Source organism: Zeus faber (genome assembly GCF_960531495.2).
Source record: "Zeus faber genome assembly, chromosome: 12".
Taxonomy (NCBI): Eukaryota; Metazoa; Chordata; class Actinopteri; order Zeiformes; family Zeidae; genus Zeus; species Zeus faber.
In genome coordinates, this window is record NC_137196.1 from 13261995 (window position 1) to 13283155 (window position 21161).

Sequence of the window (21161 nt, forward strand, 5' to 3'; positions counted from 1 at the left end):
TTAGATGTTTTCAACCATCTCCGAAAACGGCAATCGTATTCCACATATTACAAACATTAGTACCTTTCAACCTCAACTGGTGCCAAAGCCAATACGCCATACATCAATGACGATACCCACAATGCATCGGGCCCTCACCTCCTGCAGGAGACTGAGCTTCTCCAGCTCCCACTGGTGGTCCAGGATGAGGCTGTCGCTGCGGGGCCTCCAGCCGGCCAGGTTCTCCTCCCCTCGGACGTATGCCACCGACGTGTCAAGGACGCGTCTGCGACGCCGCTGCATGCCTGGAGACGAAAAAAAGCGACGCGCAATTTGGGCTTTAGAAACTCATCTTCCAGTAGGAGGACAAAGAAGAAGGAGAAAAGGCTGTTGAGCGTGATTCTTGGGGTTTCCTTCTCTTACCTGGACTTCCATTGTCCGCCACGTGGCAGAGGGTGACTTCATAGACTCCTGTGACGCGGTTGCTAAGGAAAAGGTGGACGGAAAAAAGTTACAGGTATCCCAGAGTGGTACATTTCATCTTCCATTCGATGATAGAGAAAAACAACACCAATGAGGATTATTTACTGGTCATTTAAGATGCCATCAGGCCTAAAGTTTGTTTTCTTTGGTTCGAATTATGCAGAGAGAGAGATGCAGTTTGAAAGTTTTCATCTCGTTAGTTTAGCATTCATATTGCCTCTTTACAAAGAAAAATTTAGAAGAAATGTCATTCATTCAGTGTCATTCAATGTCTCATTTTAGCTGTTTTGAAAACCTTTGAAAACAACCCCTTGGCCTCACCCTAACCTGCTTACTGGGTCAACGTGAGGTTTCAACCTCAACCGCACCCTTTTAATTGGCAATGGACCAGGATCTGCATCCCCAGGAGCCTTGTACGAAAAGCTTTTGAGTCCACAATAAAGCCTTGGCAGAAAAACTGCAAATACCTCTCGGAGGGCCTGAGGCAGCCGGTGCTGAACAAGTTCCTGATGGAGCGAGAGGCCGGGAGCTTCGCGTCACGAGAGTAGAACACCATGCAGAAGTCTTTGGTGATCACCGTCGGCTGGGTGCAGTTCTCCATCTGGTTATGAAAAATGCCCAATTAGCATCCAGGGCAACCACTACTTTCACGCTCGTTGTTTTGTTTGAGCAAATACACTTCTACTACCTCTAGATATGCAGAGAGAGTGATGTAGATCTTCTCCCCGTAGGGAGTCACTCTGTTGAGGAGGAGTGAGTTGTGCATGGAGCTGTCCCACGCCGCCTCGAATCGGTAGAAGGTCCTGCATGGAAGGACGGCTTACTCTTTAGTTATGTACTCTAAAAGGAGTATCCATATTGCAAAATGAATAGAGGCTTCTCTCCCCAAATGGATGTTGAAATTATAAGAAAATAAGCACAATACCTATGGTCAACTCCCAAGGAGACACTGCGGTGAGCAAAAGAGAAAGACAAACAGGACAGCAGGTCGGTAAATAAAAGTTTGACAGCAAAGTAGGGGTGGAAACATGGAAAGAGTGAGGAAAAAGTGAGCGGAAACGATAATAAGAATCCATTGGATGTAGAAAACATGGAATTAAAGTGTCGCACTTGTCATCATGCTTGGGCCAGAAGTATCCTGACGACAGGATGTTGAGGGACAGGATGTTGGGGTCGATGATGGTCTCGTCCGCCTCCGGAGTGTTCCTGATACGACCTAAGGACATTAAAAAAAAATCCCGATGACGTCCTTCTCATAACATGCTATGACGATCTGTATATATTCACAAACATTGGCTTTCATTTTAACCACTGCAATGAAATTGATGATTAGGGTTATTATTATTGTATATAAGCCAGTGAAGGCGCTTGAAAGTAATTTGTTGTGTCCAAAACCCTGTGCATGCATACTATTTAGTATGTCATATTTGTCTGTGAGCGTTTTTAATACGTCTGAAACAGTAGACAGCATCAAATAGGATGCAAAATATTGGTTGAAATATCATAATACGCTGGCAAGCGTATTCAACAATGCATTGGGAGTGCAAAATGTCCCGTCTAAAAGATTATACACATACTGAATTACATATTGAAGTATGCTAGACCATAGTGTGTGTATTTAGAAGGTGATATCAGAATTTGTGATTTCCCTACTTACCAACCACCAGCTCCTTGACCTCCTTCCACTCGATGTCATTTCCTGTTTCGTGGGCTATGGTGACGGTGATCCTCCTCTGAATGCCCTGTGAGGCAGAGAGACGGTGATGAGATACAGGTTGTGAAACAGAGAGCGCTCTGGGGGGATGGGGGGTTTCATTTCACAGTTTAACGATTGTGCAAATTTGTGAAAATGTAAAATTGCTTAGGTAAGCATTTTGCCGTAACTACGTTTTTTCACGTGTATTTTTTTTTCCATATTTGCAGCTTCTGAAGCAATCTATGCTCAGTCACTGTCTAGGATGCCTTGGTAAAAGGTGATACCTGATGTAGGAGGAAAGTTCCATGGCACGGCATGCCCCTCCTGTGGTCCACAACAGCGGGGATATAGCTAAAAAGGGAAATAATCAATGCAAATACTGACTGTCAACATCAAAGTTTTCTGTATTGAAACAATAGCATTGAATATGAGTGTTTTTGCTCCCTTATCAAAACGCTAGGACTACTTACTCTCCGTTGGCTTCCAGCTCACAGATCTCAAAGAAAGCCATGAGGTCATATTTGGTGTGGCAGGGTCCTGCGGTGGAGCGAGTGAGCGTGCTGAGCTTGGTGGCTGGCACTGACAGAAGAACAAAAAATGTGACGGATCAATATGAGGAGAAAAGATTACACCTTGCAGAACAAAACTAAAACAGACTAGAACAGAACAGACGGTGGCGAACGACGCACCTGGTTTGGACAGTGGCATCACTCGGGGAAACTGCCTCCTTGAAGGTCTCAGTGGGCTAAGAGAATACATAGAAATAAAAGAGAACATACTCTATATTGGAAGAACATCTATGAAAAATCGGAATCAAATCAAAACAACTTTATTTTATTTTGTAAAAACCTGTTAGGGGCATTTTTCTTATTATCAAGGTATATTTCTGACCTGATTAGGTCTTTGCAGAGGGGATGGAACGGCTGCTTCTGGTAGTGTCCAAAGACCTCGAAGACGATGGGCTGGGTCTTGATGTACTCCACAAAGGATTTGGTCACCTCCACTGTGATCTAATGGAGTAGAAGGAGTAGGAATTGGGGTCAAAGACCAGTTAAGTTGTGATATAGTAGCACGATATCACTATATAAGACAATGATAGCACTATCTCATGTAAAGTCATCCTCCAGAAACTAGCAACCATTATAATATAGAAATAGTTCAGTCATATACAGTTAAAATCATATTATAATTTATTCTACTAAAATACAAAGATAAAAACATTGTGACACACAGTTAACAATTAATGTGGGAGATTCCAGGTAAACTGTAAATATGCAGGGTTTACATTCTGTACGTGGTAGAAGCCGAGCGGCGGTCCCCTGCCGGTGTTCTTCAGCGGCTCGGTGGAGAAGGCTTCATCGTGGCGGTGGATGAAGCTGAAACAAGCGATGAACATTACAAACTCTGAGCTATAGCCCCGGAGATTGCACATTCACTCGAGGCTCGGAAGCGGATGCCTAAATGACTGCGGTCGACTCACTTGAACTGGCAGAAGATGTCGGCATACTCGGCAGAGATGCTGGAGGCCTGAAGGACGGTGACCCTGAAGGTGAAGGTGGTGCCGACGTTCAGGTGGGGCAGGGCCGTGTCCTGGGCCAGGGCCAGGTCCAGGGGCAGGTCCAGCCCCAGGCCCAGGGCCTTCATCGGGCTGCTGGGAGCCTCCGGAGTGGCTGAGCGGGAAGACGGAGGGTCCATAGTCACATACAGGCACGCACAATTCAACAACTATCCCTAGGCCAGCTAAGGCTTTGAATTTGCTCGTCTTGCTTGAGATTTTCACTGAATAAAGACGAGCCCCAGAATTTGACCAATTTGTAAACAATTCATTGAAATTCTCCAGAGCTGCTTATTATTATGTTAGTCCTCATTAGAAAATATGAATATGCATTCCCCATTACTATCATTACTTGCATTATTCACCCCGCTAAATGACCTTGAAGCGCAAGCAGCCCTGCTAAAATGAAAGGATCGCCTCCCATTACCGACAACAGCAACAAACAAATTATATTCTCTTGAAAAACATGTCTTTAGAGATGTCCTGACCGGCACAGGTGTTGTTGTTGACCTCATCGGCGGAAATTCCAAACTCTGAGTTCTGTCCTTCTCCCTCTACGATCCGCAGCTCCTCCTGAGAGTTGCAGGAGTAGGAGAGGCCGCCCAGGCACGACTCGGTCTGGAACTAAAACGAGACGATGTCACACCAATACGGAGAAGGAATAAACCTAGATCTCAATTCTGAAGTGTTGATACTCCCAGGGACACATTTTTGGAAGGTGGTATTCCAATCGACACTGAACCTAAATATAAGCTTCTGGCTACTGTCCATGAAATACCTTCTCAAACTGTTGGTCTTCGAATGAGATCTTGGCAGTGCCAGACTGCCTGACACCGGAGCCGTAGTCTGGGGCTTCTTCATCAGCTGGGGAAAGAAAAAAATGTCAAATATTCTAACCAGCATGTTCTTTTTCAACCGAAAAAAAATAAAAAACAGAACAAATAGCCGAGCTTTGGAAAATAATTTTTGGTTTTTTTTTGGGGTTTTCGAAATTGAAATCAGGAGATCAATCAATTCAAAGTTAAGAAAACGTTAAAAATATATCGATTGAACAAATAAAAGCACAGTTTTAATGTAGATCCACTGACTCCGATCCAAATATTTTTTTTCTTTCAATCTTGAAAAAGTAGTAGAGGTTTCTCTTTAAATGAGGTATATTCCGGTGTAATATATGTTCCAGTTTATGTATATTCCTAATTGTACCTGAAATAGCTTGGACGGCCACCCTAAGGAAGCCCTTAACCTCGCCCTTTTCGCTCACAATGGCCACGCGGTGCACCAAGGGCACCGGGTACAGCAGGTTGCTCAGGTACACAAAGGCCCTGGAAGATGGAGGGAAAAGAATGAATGAATGAATTCCATGAAGATGATGAATTCCAAAAAATAAATGAATAATAAAAGCAGTGAGAAAAAGAAGAGAGATCCCAAAAGAACAAAGAGGCAAAACCCAAAAGAACAAGCGGACGTGGGAGGGTGGGTGGAGCTCACAGCAAAATATCCATATTAAGAGAAACCACCATGTTATTTTGTTCATTACTGTAATCAAATCCATAAAGCAGTGATTGCCAACCTGGGTTGCTAGACCCCAACAGCGGTCGCCAAAGATCACAGGAGGGGTCGCGAGGCCTGGGATGATCTGAGGCATATGTTTCCTAATAATCAAATATTGGATCAAAATCCATGACTTCTTTCTATTGTATGTATGCGCCTTAGGCCCGAAATAGAACCTGAAAATAGGAACAATTCAGACAAAAATAGGGGGGTCTCAGATTGAATCGGTGTGAATTAAGGGGGTGTCTGAGTGGGGGAAAAAAGGTTGGGAACCACTGCCATAAAGCATAAAAAGATACGGAGACACTCCTTCTTTTGACACTGGACGCTGGACTGACCTGCCGACGAGACGGAACCACGGGAAGCGGTCGTAGAAGGGATCTCCTCCGGTCAGGGATTGGTTACAGTCCTCCACGGCGTTGCTCGGGACCTCGGCGGCGCGGTCGTACATCTCCCTCATCAGGTCCAGCCTCTGCCTGCAGGGGGCAGCAGGGAGTGGACGCAACAAACAAACCAATGGGTATTGACCGTTCCAGGGGATGTGGAAGTGGATGCTCTTTTCCTTTCCGCCGACGCCCGCTGGTACCTGAGCTTCTCCAGGGTCCAGTAGTGCGTGGCTCCGTTCTTCTGGTCCTGGACCTCCACGGCTACGATGGTGCTGGGGAAGGAGCGCCGCTCCCGCTCGTCGGCCACGTTGGAGGGCAGCAGGTCGGGAGGCAGCGGGGAGTACAAGGTGTCTGTCAGCAGCACAAACTGGAACTGGACCTGTGGAGGTGGAAGACACAATATGACCGAAATATTTTGGGTAAGTAGGCTCGATGTAATCCTCTGCAAATTGACTTGTCTTGCAAACTGGACCGAGCTGAAAGGAATAAAGGACGTTGTGAGAGGTGTGTGTGGAGAAACTTTTAGTACAGAAACAGTTTTAATAGTTAGAGTCAATGAAAATCCACATTGAAACATTGAATCCATGCTCTGCTGTGATTTGAAAGTGTCAAAATCACTGCCACAACAGTGGAAATGTAAAATAAGATTAACATCAGGAAACATTAATCATTTATAGGGTATTAACTATTCATTTGATTTAGAATATGTGGCAGAACCTATTTTGTTTCAAGCTTTCACTGGCAAATAAACACTTAAAAGAAGGATTTTTTTATCTAAACGTATGTGAAAGAGAAATGCATCTCTCACCAATAACTAATTCTAAAACCTGAATGCGTACCTTCTTCTTGAGCTCCACGCTGATGGCGTTGGCCTCTTTGAGGAAGATGGCGTTGCCCCACAGCAGGTCCCTGAGGGACGTGAACTGGTAGAAGCGCCACTTGCGGAAGGCCCACAGGGCCAGCTCCGTCTCACGCTTGGTCCACGCCACTAGGGGACGCAAACAGGCCACACAGTTAAATCAACTAATGTTACTCTTCAACACAAAGGGTCGCCAGGTGGATTGTTTTTACCTTCCTCTTCAGGCTCGTCTTCCTCCTCAGGAGACTCTAGATAACGCGAGTCCACTTGTTTCTGAAGAGCCTCCAGTTTACTCTCATAGTCCTGCAAACAACACACATGATCGTCAGTCCGTCAACATCAGGATTTACTTTTAATTCCCCCAAAGAATGTAATATAAAATAAAAATGAAATACAATTATCAAAGTCGTGCGGCCTTTACCACTGATGGTTCGATAAATACAGAATATATATATGTGCCTGAAATTTGACAGGATGCAATTCAAATGGGATTTTAATCCCGTTTTTGAAAGTCTTTGAAGCAGAAAAGGACACAGGAAACAGTGCACAAATGCCCGCACATGCCCCCCCCCCCACACACACACACACACAGAAACACTGTAATGAATGTGTCTCACCAGTCTCTGTTGTTCCAGCAGATTACTGGCTTCTTCTCGTTCTTTACGGTACTGATCTTCCAGCTCCTGAAGCCTAAAGGGGATAAAAAAGAGACAATTCTAGCTCCACTCAACTATCGAACTTCTGTACATAACGAGGTACAAAAAGCCAATAATCAATAACCGCCATTTTTTTATTATTGTTTTAATAATAGAAACAATAGCAATAGCATGGGACTATCTGGGTTGTTTTAGGCGCCCGTGCACATGCCTCTGCTCCATCTCCTGCTTCATGTCGATGCCCTGCTTCTCCAGCAGCTCCCTCTGGGCGAAGGCCCAGTCCACGGGCTCCACGGGCGTCTCGGCGCAGGGCGTGCGCTCCCGCTCCAGGCGCGCCTGCTCTGGGTCATTGAAGCGGAACACGTGGCTCTTTCCCATGATGATGCGGTTCCCTGATAACAACAAACGAACCAAAAAAAAAAGAAAGGTTCAAATGTTCAAGTTTGATTTATGACCATATCCCTCAGCGGTTGGTTTGTTATAGACACTGAAGCACCAGTGAAAGGAATTGCAGTTATTTTCTCCTTTTGACTTGTGGACAATCAGTATTCAGCCTGGTACATGCATAAAATTTACATACGTAAAAGATTAAATAGTGAAATGTTGGTAAAATGCAAAAATGGACATATCCGCATTCATTCTCGAGTATTCCACAGAGCCGTGAAATAAAGTCGAATAACCTAGTCCTTGGTTATATTGACTACTCCAATTAATATATTGTGATTTTGAACATTTTTACTTAAGAAATGCTACGTACCGGAACGCAGGACGATGGCGGCGGTCACTCTCTTTCCATTGACATAAGTCTCAGACCCCTCACAAGGCTCCAGGATGACGTTTCCTGTGGCAAAGCCATGAGATAAAACAAAAATTAAATTCACAAATTTGTCAGTATGAAGATATGAACAACTCAATGTGATGCGGGGGAGCCAGAAGGCCTGGTGTTCTACCTTCCCCCTGAGGGCCCGTGGTGCTGCTGAATGTGCAGTGTTCATCCTTGATGAAATGGCCGCTGAGGACAATGTCTTGGCGGGTCTTGGCGTCCTCGCGGCCGACCCTGTGGAAAAATGGCAAAATAACGATACGTCAGATGAGAAAAAGGAAAATGTTAAACATAAATCTGTAAGAACTTTACAAAACCGCGTAGAAAACTATACAAACATACATTGAGGAGGACATTCACCAGGTTCTAGTCCTGGATGATATTAGTATAGGCTAGGATGTTACTGGGGGATATTTCCCAAATTTATTGATTAATAAAGTGTAATCTTAAATTTTATTACACTGAGAATAATTTGAGTCTCACTTGGTAATGCCATCTTTAATGTAGTACAGGAGGCACTCGGACATCAGGGGATCTTCGTTCAGGTTCACCAGGTGAGGTGTCTGTAACAGACACATCAGCCTCAACTTTGAAATCCATCTTTGAAATCACAAGCTTATTGTACGTCTGGGAGTATACTGTATGTTGTATATTTGGGAGTGTTTCTGACCTTCTTGGGGGAGAAGACCCCGACGGTGCCGCCGTCCTCTCTCATGGCCACACCCATCTCAGCCAGTAGGGCCTCTCTGCGGCGACAAACCTCACAGTTAACATGGCGAGATTTAAAGACGCTTCAAGGCACAAAACTAGTCAAAGAGGTCTTTGATTTTCAGCAGAGATGAATGGAGAAGGCACCACAATGAAGAGAACTAAAGGTTTCCCTCCCTTACCTTGGCAGCTATCTATACACTATCGGCAGAAATGGAGGATACAAAACCATTTTAGCTGTGCAATTGTGATTGTTTTTCCACAAACCTCTCCATGCGAATGGCCTCGGTGCGTCTGAGCTTCTCTTCCCAAGTCTCATTGAGCTCGGCGATGATTTTCTCTGTTTCCTGTTGTCGGAAATAGAGACTTCATACTTTATAATAACTTTATAATAGTAATAAAAACATTTTTAAAATAATTTAATAAATCGTTATTATTATTATTATTATTATAATTATTATTATTATAACTGTATTTATACAACACTTATCAAAACAGAGGTCACAAAGCGCATCACAGAATTAAAAAGATAAAATATTACTATGGAAAAAAAATAAAAATAATTACAATTAAATAGAGCTGGTCTGAAAATGTTTACGAAAACCATTTGAATATTGAGGACAAATAAGATCAAATTCAAAACCCACTTGAATGTGGAAAGTTCTAAAAAACAATTGTGAATCAATGATGGTAAAAGCCCATAGACAGACAGACAGACAGACAGACAGACAGATAGACAGACAGACAGACAGACAGACAGACAGATATACGGATAGACGGATAGATAGATAGATAGATAGATAGATAGACTATAAACTTATATGTATATAAATAAAATACAAATAAATAGATACGTATAAAAGCGACAGTAATAAAAATGACAAATTTTTATTCACAGATTCTCTCCTCCTCCTCTCCCACCCCCGCCTCGTCCCTTTTCCTTCTCTCCCTGCGATCTCACTCGCTTTCTTCACCTCCCACTATATCAATCCTGTCCATCGTCTGCTCTCTCTCTCTCTCTCTCTCCCACCCTCCCTCCCTCCCTCTCTCTCGCTCTCTCTCTCTGTCCCTCTCTCCCTCTCTCTCTCTCTCTCGACCCGTCCCCCACCTTGAGCCTCTCTATGGCCTCCTCGCTGGCGGGGCTGAAGATGCGGTCGTGCAGGTTGCTGATGGAGGCGGCCCGGCTGGACAGGGCCGACAGCGAGGGCGACGGGCTCATTCCCGTCATGACGTGGGACACTGTGGAGAGATCACCCCTTTGATTGGCAGCCTGGCGATTGTTCACAAAGTTCTTGTAATCGCACAGGTCTGCCAGAGAGAGAGGCGCCGGAGGAGAGAACGACGAGGAAGAGGAGAAAAACAACAAGAAGAGAGGGGGAAGGCAGGAAGGACGCAAGGAAGGAGCAGGTCGGGAGCGGAGAACACGCAGAAATAACGGGAGAGAAAAAAAGAATCAAAGGCGGGGAGAGGGGGGGGGGGGGGCGACAGGGAGGAGTACAAAAAAAAAGAAGAAGAAGAAGAAGCTCAAATAATGGATCACACAAGCAGAGATAGTTTGCTCAGTAAAGCCAGTGCAGAGAGTGGAGAGAGCAACTTAAATTGGCGGGATGCATGGCGGGCATTGCAGACCCCACATCTTTGTTTCTTTGTCGGCGAAATGTTCAAGCTTAAGAGTGCTTTATTGATGTTGTTTTCAATCAGTAACAGAACAAAACATAACCGTGTACAGTATAGTTTACTACTTGAGTAGAGACATTGGTGAGACAGCCCAGTGTTAATGAAGAAGCTGTGGGGGGCGGGGGAGGGGGCGGGGGTGGTGGGGCGAGCACGAAGCAGTAAGCCCCGACTCGATGCTTTATCTTCCGGTTAGCAACCGCACACAGAGAACCAGGACACAGCCGAGACGGCGACTTAAAAGGTGTCTTTTTTATTTTACAGTCTAAATGGAAAAATGAATCATAGATTGAAAAATAAGAGGTTTCAAACTGAGAAAGTTAACTATTAATGAAGCAAAAGTTCACTTTCCCAGCCAATTAAGAGTCATTTTGTACTGGAGTGAAATATGTCTACTGGAGTGGAAGTCTCTTAATGCTTTTTATTTATTAAGTATATTATCTAATTTTGACATTTTTCTTGATACACATTGTATTTTTATTGTGTTTCTGTTTATATTTTTTTTATTATACTTTCAGTGAAGCACTTTGAGTTGATATCCTGTATGAATTGTGCTATGTTAATAAAGTTTATTATTATTATTATTATTATTATTATTATTATTATTATTATTATTATTATTATTACTTCTTTGTCCAACAACAGGACCAAGGAAAATTTAGACAAATTAACATTTTAATTGCAAAATTGTGCCAGATTTTGTTCTCGTTGGTCAGAGAATACTTTGTTTTGTCGTTGATTTTTTAAAAGTCTAGTAAGGTAAGGTCTCTGGTGTTGTGGGTGGGGTGGCTGGGAATGTTATTTTGTTGTGTGGTTAGTTGCAAAGCTCAGGCCCGGCAGAGTGACAGAATACACACATTTCAAACCAGTGACGGCGGGGTTGGTGCATGGATACGCTGACGGGGACAGAGGAGAAGAACGAGTGTGAGATACGCCCACACTCCCTCCCGCTGCTTATTCAGAACATTTGAAATATATCTATGCAGTCTGTGTGTGTGTGTGTGTGTGTGTGTGTGTGTGTGTGTGTGTGTGTGTGTGTGTGTGAGTGTGTGTGTGTGTGTGTATGTGTTGAGTACTCACTCTCGATGATGTCGCCCAGGCCCTGCGCGTACAGCAGGTCTTTGAGGCGCGACACCTCCTCTTTCAGCTCTCGCACCAGGCGGTTGTTGGGGTCCTCATTGATGACAGCGTTGCAGCGGATCTGCTTGGCGCGGTCAGCGTACCTGCATACGGATTTAAAGAAACTTAAAATTAGCAATATTAAAGAAGAAATGCCTTTCGGCAAACTAAAACAAGGCCAGCTCCTATGGCTGGAAGAAATCGTATCAGGCAAACCTGGGTGGGAGAGATGGTTTCGTGTGTAAAGCTCAAAGTCTGCGGCAAAGTGGTTTTGGGTTTTTAGGACTTAAATTACACAAATATTTAAATATCGTCTCCAACCACATTTAAAGATGTTTTCTTTTTGGTATTTTATTGGTTATTGTTTATGTGTGTATGTTATATGTTTTTGGTCTATTGTATATTGCCAAATATTTTATTTTAATTACATTATTATTATTATTATTATTGCCTATTGTTCTTATGTCATCTTCTATCTATCTATCCATCCACCCATCTTCTTCAGTGATTAGTTTTCAATAATGCATGGTTACCTTAATAATGACTAAATTACAGTGTATCATGCCAACTAATGTAAGTAGGTTAAAATACGATAAAATACATGTTCTTAAGTCATATTTTCACTCCTGTCCATAGAAAACAATATTATTTCCCCTGTTTAAATGGCTGCCTCTCACCTGAGGGTGCTGAGAGTCTCGTCGTAGTTGATATCTGCAGGACTGAGCGCGGCCACCATGGCCGTACGCGAGTTCCCTCCTGAGGTTGGAGATTTGAACCATTTTATTGCATTTATTTAATTAAATAAAAATATTGATTCACGAGTAAGATTGTTCAAGTTTAGGGCCAAGTCAACTTTATTATTCTCGTTTTTCATCCCAGACTTACCCAGGTTCTCCCTCAGCAGCCACGTTAGAACAGAGTCTCTGTACGGGATGAAACTCTCCACCTTCTTCTTTTTCTTGTTCTGAGGGCCAAACAATTCACAATTCTCCCACAGGTCCCCCTCAACAACAACATGAAATATCATTATTGAAAGCACTGAAAAGTTATGTCACGCACCTTGTTTGGTGCCGAGTCCTGTAAGGCGAAAAGGAGACGACAGTGCTTGTTAATTGGACCAGAGGAAATAACTATTAATAATATAAGGAAGCTCCTAGGATAGGACGATGGAACTCACCACTTCAGCTAAAGCAGAGATGACTTTCCCCAGAGTGGTCAGAGATTTGTTGATGTTTGCTCCTTCCTGGAAATACAGAGAAGAATATGTAAATAATTAAAATCCATCCTAACCTGAATCCTATTATATCTACTCATTCATAAGCCATTTCTTTATAACTGTAACATCTATACGCATAATGTTTGAAGTCATAATATAATATAGTAAAGCTCAGTCCTACCATATAATAATAATTCTTACAGTGCTGCACTTACTAATAATGCATTTGAAATTATAAAAAAAAAAAAGTTTTTTTATTTTAAATAAATAAAAAAATTAGCATCATCAGATCTTTTTTCGATCATTATTTTCGATTATTTTTTTTATAAAAAAATATTAAAATATCTAAATATAAAACCCAGAAATGACCTCTCACCTTCAGTCTGGTGCCCTTAGCTCCTGTTGAGTCTGCCCTTTCGCTGCCAGCAAGGTCCACAAGGCTGATCTTGCTGACCTAAAATGATATTTGACAAGGTGAAAATAACTTATGTATGAACCCATATGTACAAACTTAAGTATTGTACCAGAGTAATCTGTAGTGAAAGTTAAAATTGGTTATGAAAGCAACACCACAGAGGACATCCGACTCAAAAACACCATAGCACACTATTATAGACGTATGTTGTCGCTGTAGTCTGACTGTGAGATGGATAATGTCATGCATGTTATGGACACATTTGTCTGATTCATTTAAGGAAGTAATTTGACCATTGATCAATGGGGGAAAAAAATGACACTTTTTGTTTTGAGCCTCCACTGGTCAGCTAAAATCAGCTGTCTATCTCCATTATGACCTCTTCCGCTTGCCATAGAAACCATCATACTGATTATGCTGCCCCTTTAAACTGCTCTTCAAAGCCTACCTTCTCTGAGGTGTTGTCGCTCTCCATGTCTTGCTTTTTCTGGGTGAAAATGATGTTGAAGACAGCGTGGGAGCGGCTGCTGGTCTCGTTCATGTTGGTGGCAGCCACCGTCCTGAACAAACACACAAGAACCTTGATATAGAAGCGCATATTTTCTCTTATAACCCATGCCCAATCAATCCCATTCAAAAAAAATTATATTCTAAAAAAAAATCTATTTATCTTTTCACTACTCCATCTTTCTGTCACTTCAATAATCCTGAGTGTGTTTGTATAATCAGGATCTCGAACTTGCCATGGGTGGAAAGTACTTGAAGACTATTATGCAAGTACTGTACTGTACTGAAGTACAATTTTGAGGTATTTGCAAGTTATTTTATTAAATTCCCTTTTAAGAGGCTTTATAGCTTTACTCAAATTTGAACCTGCTGACAAGAAGAGGCAATCATTAGTGCAACCAAAATAGAACTATTTACAATTCTATCTTAAGCAATATTTTAATATGATTTTGAACTAATTCAGGTGAATGTGAAGGTGAATTCCCCTAAATTTCCTCTGAATTTTATGAATAATGTGTTATCTTATTTCACATATTGAAGATGGTATGTGTCTTTGCATCAAAATAGACGTTCTTACTGCTTCTTAGGGCATTTACTGCAAACTCCTACTCAAGCATGGGAGTTACTTTTTCTAGCTACTGAAGAGCTCATTGAGCTATTATTTAGGATCATCATCTTTATCTCCAAGTGTCCTCCTTCTGTTTCCTACCTGGCCTTGTTTCCGGAGTCCATCAGGTCCTGGATGTCGTTGTAGGAGGTGACGGCCAGCTTGGACAGGTCCTCCACGTAGGGTCCCATCAGAGGATGCTCCCGGACGCGCAGGTTCCCCTTGTTCTTGGGGTTCAGGAGGTCACGCACGCGCTCACAGTAGATCTCCATGTAGCTCACCTGATGGGAAATGAGAAGTTATGCTGCCTTAGATAGATTTAATATGGAATACATATATAGTTGACGAGCCGAATCATCAATCGCAAACCCGTCAGTCATCTGAGATTCTTAAAGCTTCTTCAATTCTTCGAGCAGTCGTTTTTTTTTTTTTTATTCGACAGTCAGTGTGCATTACAATAACAGGATAAAACAGATAAAAGCTTACAAAATGCACAGGGATAATATTTCAAGAGGGAATTTTATACGAGGGGAATCATAAATATATTTTTATATGTGTGAATTCATGGCGTCCGGACGTGGACGCGAAGACAGCGCTCCATGTGCCCCGATCGCCGTGGCCCGTTACTCCAAACAAAACAACTAAAAATTGGGGGCGTCCTGGTGGCTCACTAGCTAGAGCGCACCATATGAAAAGGCTGAGTCCTTACAGCAGCAGCCTAGGTTCAATTACAGCACAACGCCATTTGCTGTATGTCATCCCCTCCACAGGGGACAAGACCCCTCTAGTGGGGCAGGACAAACATCCTCAGAACAAACATCCAGACGCGGCTGTGGTGGTGGCTGGGGACTATAACAGGGCGAACCTTAAAAAAGTTCCGCCTAATTACCATAAACACATAACGTGTGCCACCAGGGGAGATAGAACTTTGGACCACTGTTACACACCGTACAAGAACGGATACAAGACCGTCTTGCTGATTCCGCTTTCTCACTACTTCCTGTTTACAAGCCGCGTATCGTGCGTGAATCAGTAGTGACGAGGGACGTAAAGCGGTGGTCGGACCAGTCAGAGGCTGCGCTTCAGGACGCTCTGACTGACGTTGACTGGTACATGTTTTAAACAAGTTCCAGTGACTTCAGCCAGTTTACGGAAGTAGCTGTGAGCTTCATAGCTACGTTAGTGGACAGCATCGTTCCCACGGTGAAAGTTCGGATATTTCCGAACCGGAAACCGTGGGTCGATTAAGCCATCCGCGACGCTCTGAATGCTCGCCCGGCAGCTTACAACGACAGTCTTGTATCCCAAAATATGGACAATTAAAAAGCGGCATCGTACAATCAGCGGAGGACAGTGAAGGATGCTAAACGGACGTATATGGACATAGTGGAGCGACAGATGGAGCAATGGGACATCAGACACTTGTGGCTGGGTATTACGAAATACAAACGCACTGAGTGCCTTTTATGAGGTTTGAGCCGGGCAACAACACCGCTAGCTTGCCAGCTAATTGGAGTTACACCGCTGGGGATGGGCGCACACTCTCAGTGTCTGAGAATGACATCAGGACAGCCCAGATGCGGGTGAACATCAGGAAAACTGCAGGCCCAGATGGCATATCTTGGCGAGTACTGAAGACTTGTGCTAACCAGCTATCTCCGGTGCTCACTACGATATTCAGCGCCTCCCTGGCTAAGTCGGTGGTCCCGTCCTGCTTCAAGAGGTCCATGGTCATCCCTGTCCCAAAGATCGCCTCTTCTGCCCCCTGAATGACTACTGTCCGGTGTGGTAGTGGTCATGAAGTGTTTCGAGAGGCTGATTAAGGATTACATCTGCGCCTCCCTCCCCCACACCTTGGACCCACTGCAGTTCGCGTACCGGCAGAAGAGATCCATGGATGACGCGGTCTCCCAGGTACTGCACAGCACGCTCATGCACTTTGATGGCCAGAAGGGGGCCTATGTGAAACTGTTGTTCATTGGCTATATTTCTGCTTTCAATACCATAGTCCCCACCTGACTGGCTGTCAAGCTGCGGGAGCTAGGACTGAACATTCCGCTGTGTGCCTAGATCCTGGACTTCCTCACAGCCCAGCCCCAGGTGGTTAGGGTTGGCACATGTCTAGCTCTCTCACCCTGAACCCAGGATACCCCCAGGGCTGCATCCTCAGCCCCCTACAGTGTGGCCGGGTCCAGCTCCAACACCATCATCAAGTTTGCTGACGACACCGTTGTGGTGGGCCTGATCAATGACGACAAAGAGAAGGCCTACTACGAGGAGGTGGCTGACCTGTCACCTTGTCATCATCGTTGATCAGGCCTAGGTGGAGGTGGCTGATCTGTCACTCTGTCACTGGTGCCAGGACAACAGCCTTCTTCTGAACTTCAGCAAAACTAAGGAGCTGACTATGGACTTTAGGAGGGGATTAGAACCGAGGAGGCACGCGCTGTTGGTTATTAATGGGGCTTCTGTCAACGGGGTGTGCAGCTTCAAGTACCGGAGAGTCCACATCACGAGGACTTAACCTGGACTTTACATACAGACACTCTGGCAAAAAAGGCAAGGCAGCGTCTTTACCACCTCAGGCAGCTGAAGAAATTCAGGGTCTCGCTGAGGATCCTCAAGTCCTTCTACTCTGGAGTAGTGGAGAGCATCCTGACAGGATGTTGACTGGTTTAGGAACTGTACTGTTCAGGATAGGGTTGTGCAGAGGGTGGTGCGTTCAGCCGAACGTACCACTGGAACTACCCTCCCCTCCCTACAGGACTTATACACCAGGAGGTGTAGTAGCAGAGCCAGCAGGACCATGAAGGATCCTCACCACCCCAACAACGGACTGTTCAAGCTGCTGTGGTCGGGCAAGCGCCTCCGCAGTCATACAGCGGGGACAGAGAGACTGAGATGGAGTTTCTTCCCACAAGCCATAAAGATTGTCAATGCTGAACTCATCAGGGGTCCTCACTGAGACACTCACATATGCCCCACTGCCTTACTGTACTGTATGTAGCATACTGTACTGCATGCTGTATCACTGTTCTGGGTTACTGCATACTGCACTGTATTGTTGTTCTGTTTGGTGTTACTGTATTGCTGTGTAGTACTGTTGTATACTGTACTGTATATCTCCACACACACTACCTCACTTTATTCATATGCCACCTTACTGCACATATCTGTATAAACAAATAGCCTATCCCATATACATAAGTCTATTCGCTTTATTTCTATTTTATATCCCCACTCTGTATTACCTTTCTGAGTCTTATTTTATTTTATTCTATTTTATATAATTCTATTTACTAACTGCATCACGTTATAGGAATCTGTTTGTTTCAGTCAGTTAGTTAGGTAGAAATTAGGTAGCTATTGGACTCCCACACAGACATTTATTCCTATGCTGCCTCCGTTCTGGACTACATCAACCACTACGTCACCACCCTCAAACAGATCGCAACATTCTCCAACCAGAAGCCATGGAGGAACAGAGAGGTCCGCCTACTGCTGAAAGCACGTGACATCGCCTTCAGATCAGGTGACAGATCAGGCCTTCAGTTTAGCCAGGGCTAACCTGAAAAGGGGCATCAAGAGAGCCAAGTACAGCCACAAGCTAAGGATCGAGGAAGACTTCAAAACCCCGACCCCCGACGCATGTGGCAGGGCATCCAGGCCATCACGGCTATGAACCCACCAACACCAACCCCTAACCAGGGTCACCTCCCTCCCCAATTAGCTCAACAACTTTTATGCTTGCGTCAACAGGGACAACCAGCAGCAGCCATCAAGGCTGTGCTCCCCGCAGACCACCAGCCACTCACACTCTCCCCCGCCGGCGTATGTGCCGCACTGAGCATGCCCTGATGGTATCCCTGGACGTGTGCTCAGGGCCTGCGCTGGGAAGCTGACTGAGGTCCTGACTGACATCTTCAACCTGTCACTGGCCCAAGCAGCTGTCCCCATGTGCTTTAAATCCACCACCATTGTGCCAGTCACAAAAAACAGCTCTGCAGCTAGCCTAAATGACTTCCGCCCTGTTACAATTGCACTCTTGTACATGGCTCCAACACCATTATCAAGTTTGCCGACAACACAACAGTGGTTGGCCTCACCAACAACAACAATGAGACGGCCTACAGGGAGGAGGTCCAGCACCTGGCGGTGTGGTACACCAACAACAACCTGGCCCTTAACATCAAGAAGACCAAGGAGCTCATAGTGGACTTCAGGAAGATGAAAAGTGGCACACACACCCCCATCTATATCAACGGGATGGAGGTCGAGCGTGTCACCAGCTTCAGGTTTCTGGGTGTCCATCTCCGAGGACCTCTCTTGGGCCCTCAATACCTCAATCCTCGTCAAGAAAGCTCATCAGTGTCTCTTCTTTCTGAGGAAAGCCCAGATGTCTCCAAGGTTCCTGATGAACTTTTACCACTGCACCACCGAGAGCATCCTCACAAACTGCCTCTTAGTCTGGTATGGCAACTGTACCGCTGCGGACCGGAGTGCACTGGTCCGTTTTCCGGACCAGTGTTTTCCGGGTGGTGAAAACCGTCAAACACATCACGGGCACTCCACTACCCGTGATCCAGGCTCTCCAATACAAGCGGTGCTTGCGGAGGGCGCGCAGCATCACCAGAGACAGCTCTCACCCCAGCCACAAGCTTTTGTCCTCCTCCCCTTCGGGAGCCGCTACAGGCGCCTCCGTTCCAGGACCAGCAGGTTCGGGAACAGCTTCTTCCCCTCAGCTGTCATCCTGCTGAACTCTACACCACATGATAGCCCTGTGATAGTACCTGGATTACCCCCCCCCCCCCCCCCCCACACACACACACACACACACACCTTCAGACACCCCCCCCACCTCTGGATTATCCACACACCCCCTTACACACACAAACTGCACTCCAGTGACTGAACTCTTGCACATTGCACCTTAACCTACACACTTCTATTTATTGTTTTTTGGGTTTTGTAAATACTGTTAATACTGCCCATCATTCTGTTAATACTGCTCATACAGTATATATTTTAGTGCGTTCATATTAATTCTGTATATACGGTTAATTATGTTCATACTGTACATATTTAGTATATTTCCATACCCACTACTTAAATCTATTTATATATTTTTTGTATACCTATATTTTATACGTACTTTACTGCTTCTTTGCACTCCTGGTTAGATGTTAAACTACATTTTGTTATCTCAGTACTTGTACTTTGTGCAATGACAATAAAGCTGAATCTAATCTAATCTAATTGATATCGCTTACAGTACAGGAAGAGCCAAGCCCCCCACACACACACACACACACACCCACCGAATAGTTAAATATTCGCACTGAACAGCCGAATCCTATTTGACTGAATAGGATTCAGAGTCAGGTACAGCCCTAATAGTAAAAAAATATTATACTTGTTGATGAAGACATTTGCTAATTCAATCTTTCTTTCAACACACTCATATTCACATAGTACATTGGGCTGCAAATTCCAATTTCAAATTCAAATTTCAAATTTCATTATCAATTCACAATTTATTTTTTGTCAAAAAAACTCTTCTACTCATTTAATTTAGATGTTAAAAAAAGTAATAATATAGTAAAGTAATAATAAGTAAATAAGTAATAAAGTAATTATAAGTAAGAAATGAATAAATGTGAATGCACCACAAGTTATGAGGCATAAATAGAAATATTGAAAGTGCTTAATATCTTCATCTAGCAATGAAAATATAACTTTTAATTTTAGAACATGGAAAAAATACAGACATTCACATCACAGGCGAAATTATAGCATACAGCATCTACATAGAAACATTTTTTAATAATTCATCACTTAACCAATCATTCAATTACAAAAAATGAATTTAATTATTGGATTATTACTAACTATTTTATTTTATTACACATATAACTCGTACTGTAAGTAGTTCCATTCAGGAATGTTGACTTTTTGCATCAAAAGTGACCAAGTCTGGGTGAGAGATAATTATCATACTTCCTAAAAATGTGAAATAAAATATACATAAATGATCAGAAATTTAAAAAATTAATAAAAAGGACTTTCCCATCACTCACCTCCACAGAGTAGGATTTGCTGTTGTCGATATTGCTGTCATTTATCTTGGTAAAAAGGTCTTCACACAGCTGGAAAACAAGCATCATTTCAAGTTCAAGTTCAAGTTGAAGAGATTAATTGTCACATTGGCACATGTTATCGGGGTGATTCATTCATCTTTGGCATTCAAGACTGCATTTGTTATTTTAGTGTGAGAGATGTTTTTAAAACGTTTAGAATCACCAGAGGGATGATTCCTTGCTGGTCCTTTTCCTGTCGTCCCATCATGGTGTAGCTTTTCCCCGCACCGGTCTGACCGTAGGCGAAGATGCAGACGTTGTAGCCCTCAAAGGCGTGAAGCAGCATCTCCTCCCCGATGTCCTTGTACACCTGCACTTGGGACGCATAGTTGATGTCCTCTGGCTATGGATACAGAGGGAATTAATCATGTAAATTATTATTTAAAAATAAATATGTAAGAGAGAAAAACAGAGTTAATTTGACAATTCAACAGATGCATCAGAGAGCAATGTCAAAAAAACGTATCAGACTGTCCATAGGAATGAATGGACTTCGAGTTTGTTGTTTTTGTTTGTCATATTCAGTGTGAAGTAAGCTTTACACCGTCTGACTGAAATTGCCAAAAAACATTTCGGACCCTGTAGCTGACTGGCAAGATTCCCTTTTATAAAAATAAAAAATAAAACACACTGAGCTGCTGAATTTAGAAACAAATTCCTTCCATATGCGACGGCATCAGACTCACCGTTGTGTGTGACCAGTACGAGAAGTCAAAGTTGAAGCTTTTGTTCTCTTTCGGCTGTTTGGGATTCAGGATTGCTGAAAATGGAAGAAAGAAGCAAAACGTTG

The 21161-nt window shown here is 43.7% G+C and overlaps 1 protein-coding gene across 1 annotated transcript in view; it reads right to left on the reverse strand.

The window, feature by feature from the left end:
• The window catches only part of kif1ab (kinesin family member 1Ab), a gene marked incomplete at both ends in the record, with an annotated part of 28810 nt that overhangs the window by 5471 nt on the left and 2178 nt on the right, over positions 1-21161 (reverse strand). Inside the window, 39 exons of the mRNA XM_080010996.1 lie at positions 139-284; positions 403-464; positions 930-1063; positions 1151-1265; positions 1388-1411; positions 1573-1678; positions 2120-2204; positions 2443-2509; positions 2629-2737; positions 2848-2903; positions 3008-3168; positions 3444-3534; positions 3639-3828; positions 4202-4337; positions 4492-4577; positions 4917-5035; positions 5603-5740; positions 5851-6029; positions 6490-6638; positions 6722-6812; positions 7127-7199; positions 7377-7557; positions 7923-8006; positions 8116-8222; positions 8472-8551; positions 8659-8734; positions 8964-9043; positions 9805-10004; positions 11451-11593; positions 12167-12245; positions 12375-12453; positions 12549-12566; positions 12667-12732; positions 13082-13159; positions 13569-13680; positions 14337-14515; positions 20312-20380; positions 20535-20714; positions 21058-21131. Coding sequence (XP_079867122.1) covers positions 139-284; positions 403-464; positions 930-1063; positions 1151-1265; positions 1388-1411; positions 1573-1678; positions 2120-2204; positions 2443-2509; positions 2629-2737; positions 2848-2903; positions 3008-3168; positions 3444-3534; positions 3639-3828; positions 4202-4337; positions 4492-4577; positions 4917-5035; positions 5603-5740; positions 5851-6029; positions 6490-6638; positions 6722-6812; positions 7127-7199; positions 7377-7557; positions 7923-8006; positions 8116-8222; positions 8472-8551; positions 8659-8734; positions 8964-9043; positions 9805-10004; positions 11451-11593; positions 12167-12245; positions 12375-12453; positions 12549-12566; positions 12667-12732; positions 13082-13159; positions 13569-13680; positions 14337-14515; positions 20312-20380; positions 20535-20714; positions 21058-21131 — 4202 coding nt within the window. The remainder of the gene's footprint in view (positions 1-138; positions 285-402; positions 465-929; positions 1064-1150; positions 1266-1387; positions 1412-1572; positions 1679-2119; positions 2205-2442; positions 2510-2628; positions 2738-2847; positions 2904-3007; positions 3169-3443; positions 3535-3638; positions 3829-4201; positions 4338-4491; positions 4578-4916; positions 5036-5602; positions 5741-5850; positions 6030-6489; positions 6639-6721; positions 6813-7126; positions 7200-7376; positions 7558-7922; positions 8007-8115; positions 8223-8471; positions 8552-8658; positions 8735-8963; positions 9044-9804; positions 10005-11450; positions 11594-12166; positions 12246-12374; positions 12454-12548; positions 12567-12666; positions 12733-13081; positions 13160-13568; positions 13681-14336; positions 14516-20311; positions 20381-20534; positions 20715-21057; positions 21132-21161) is intronic.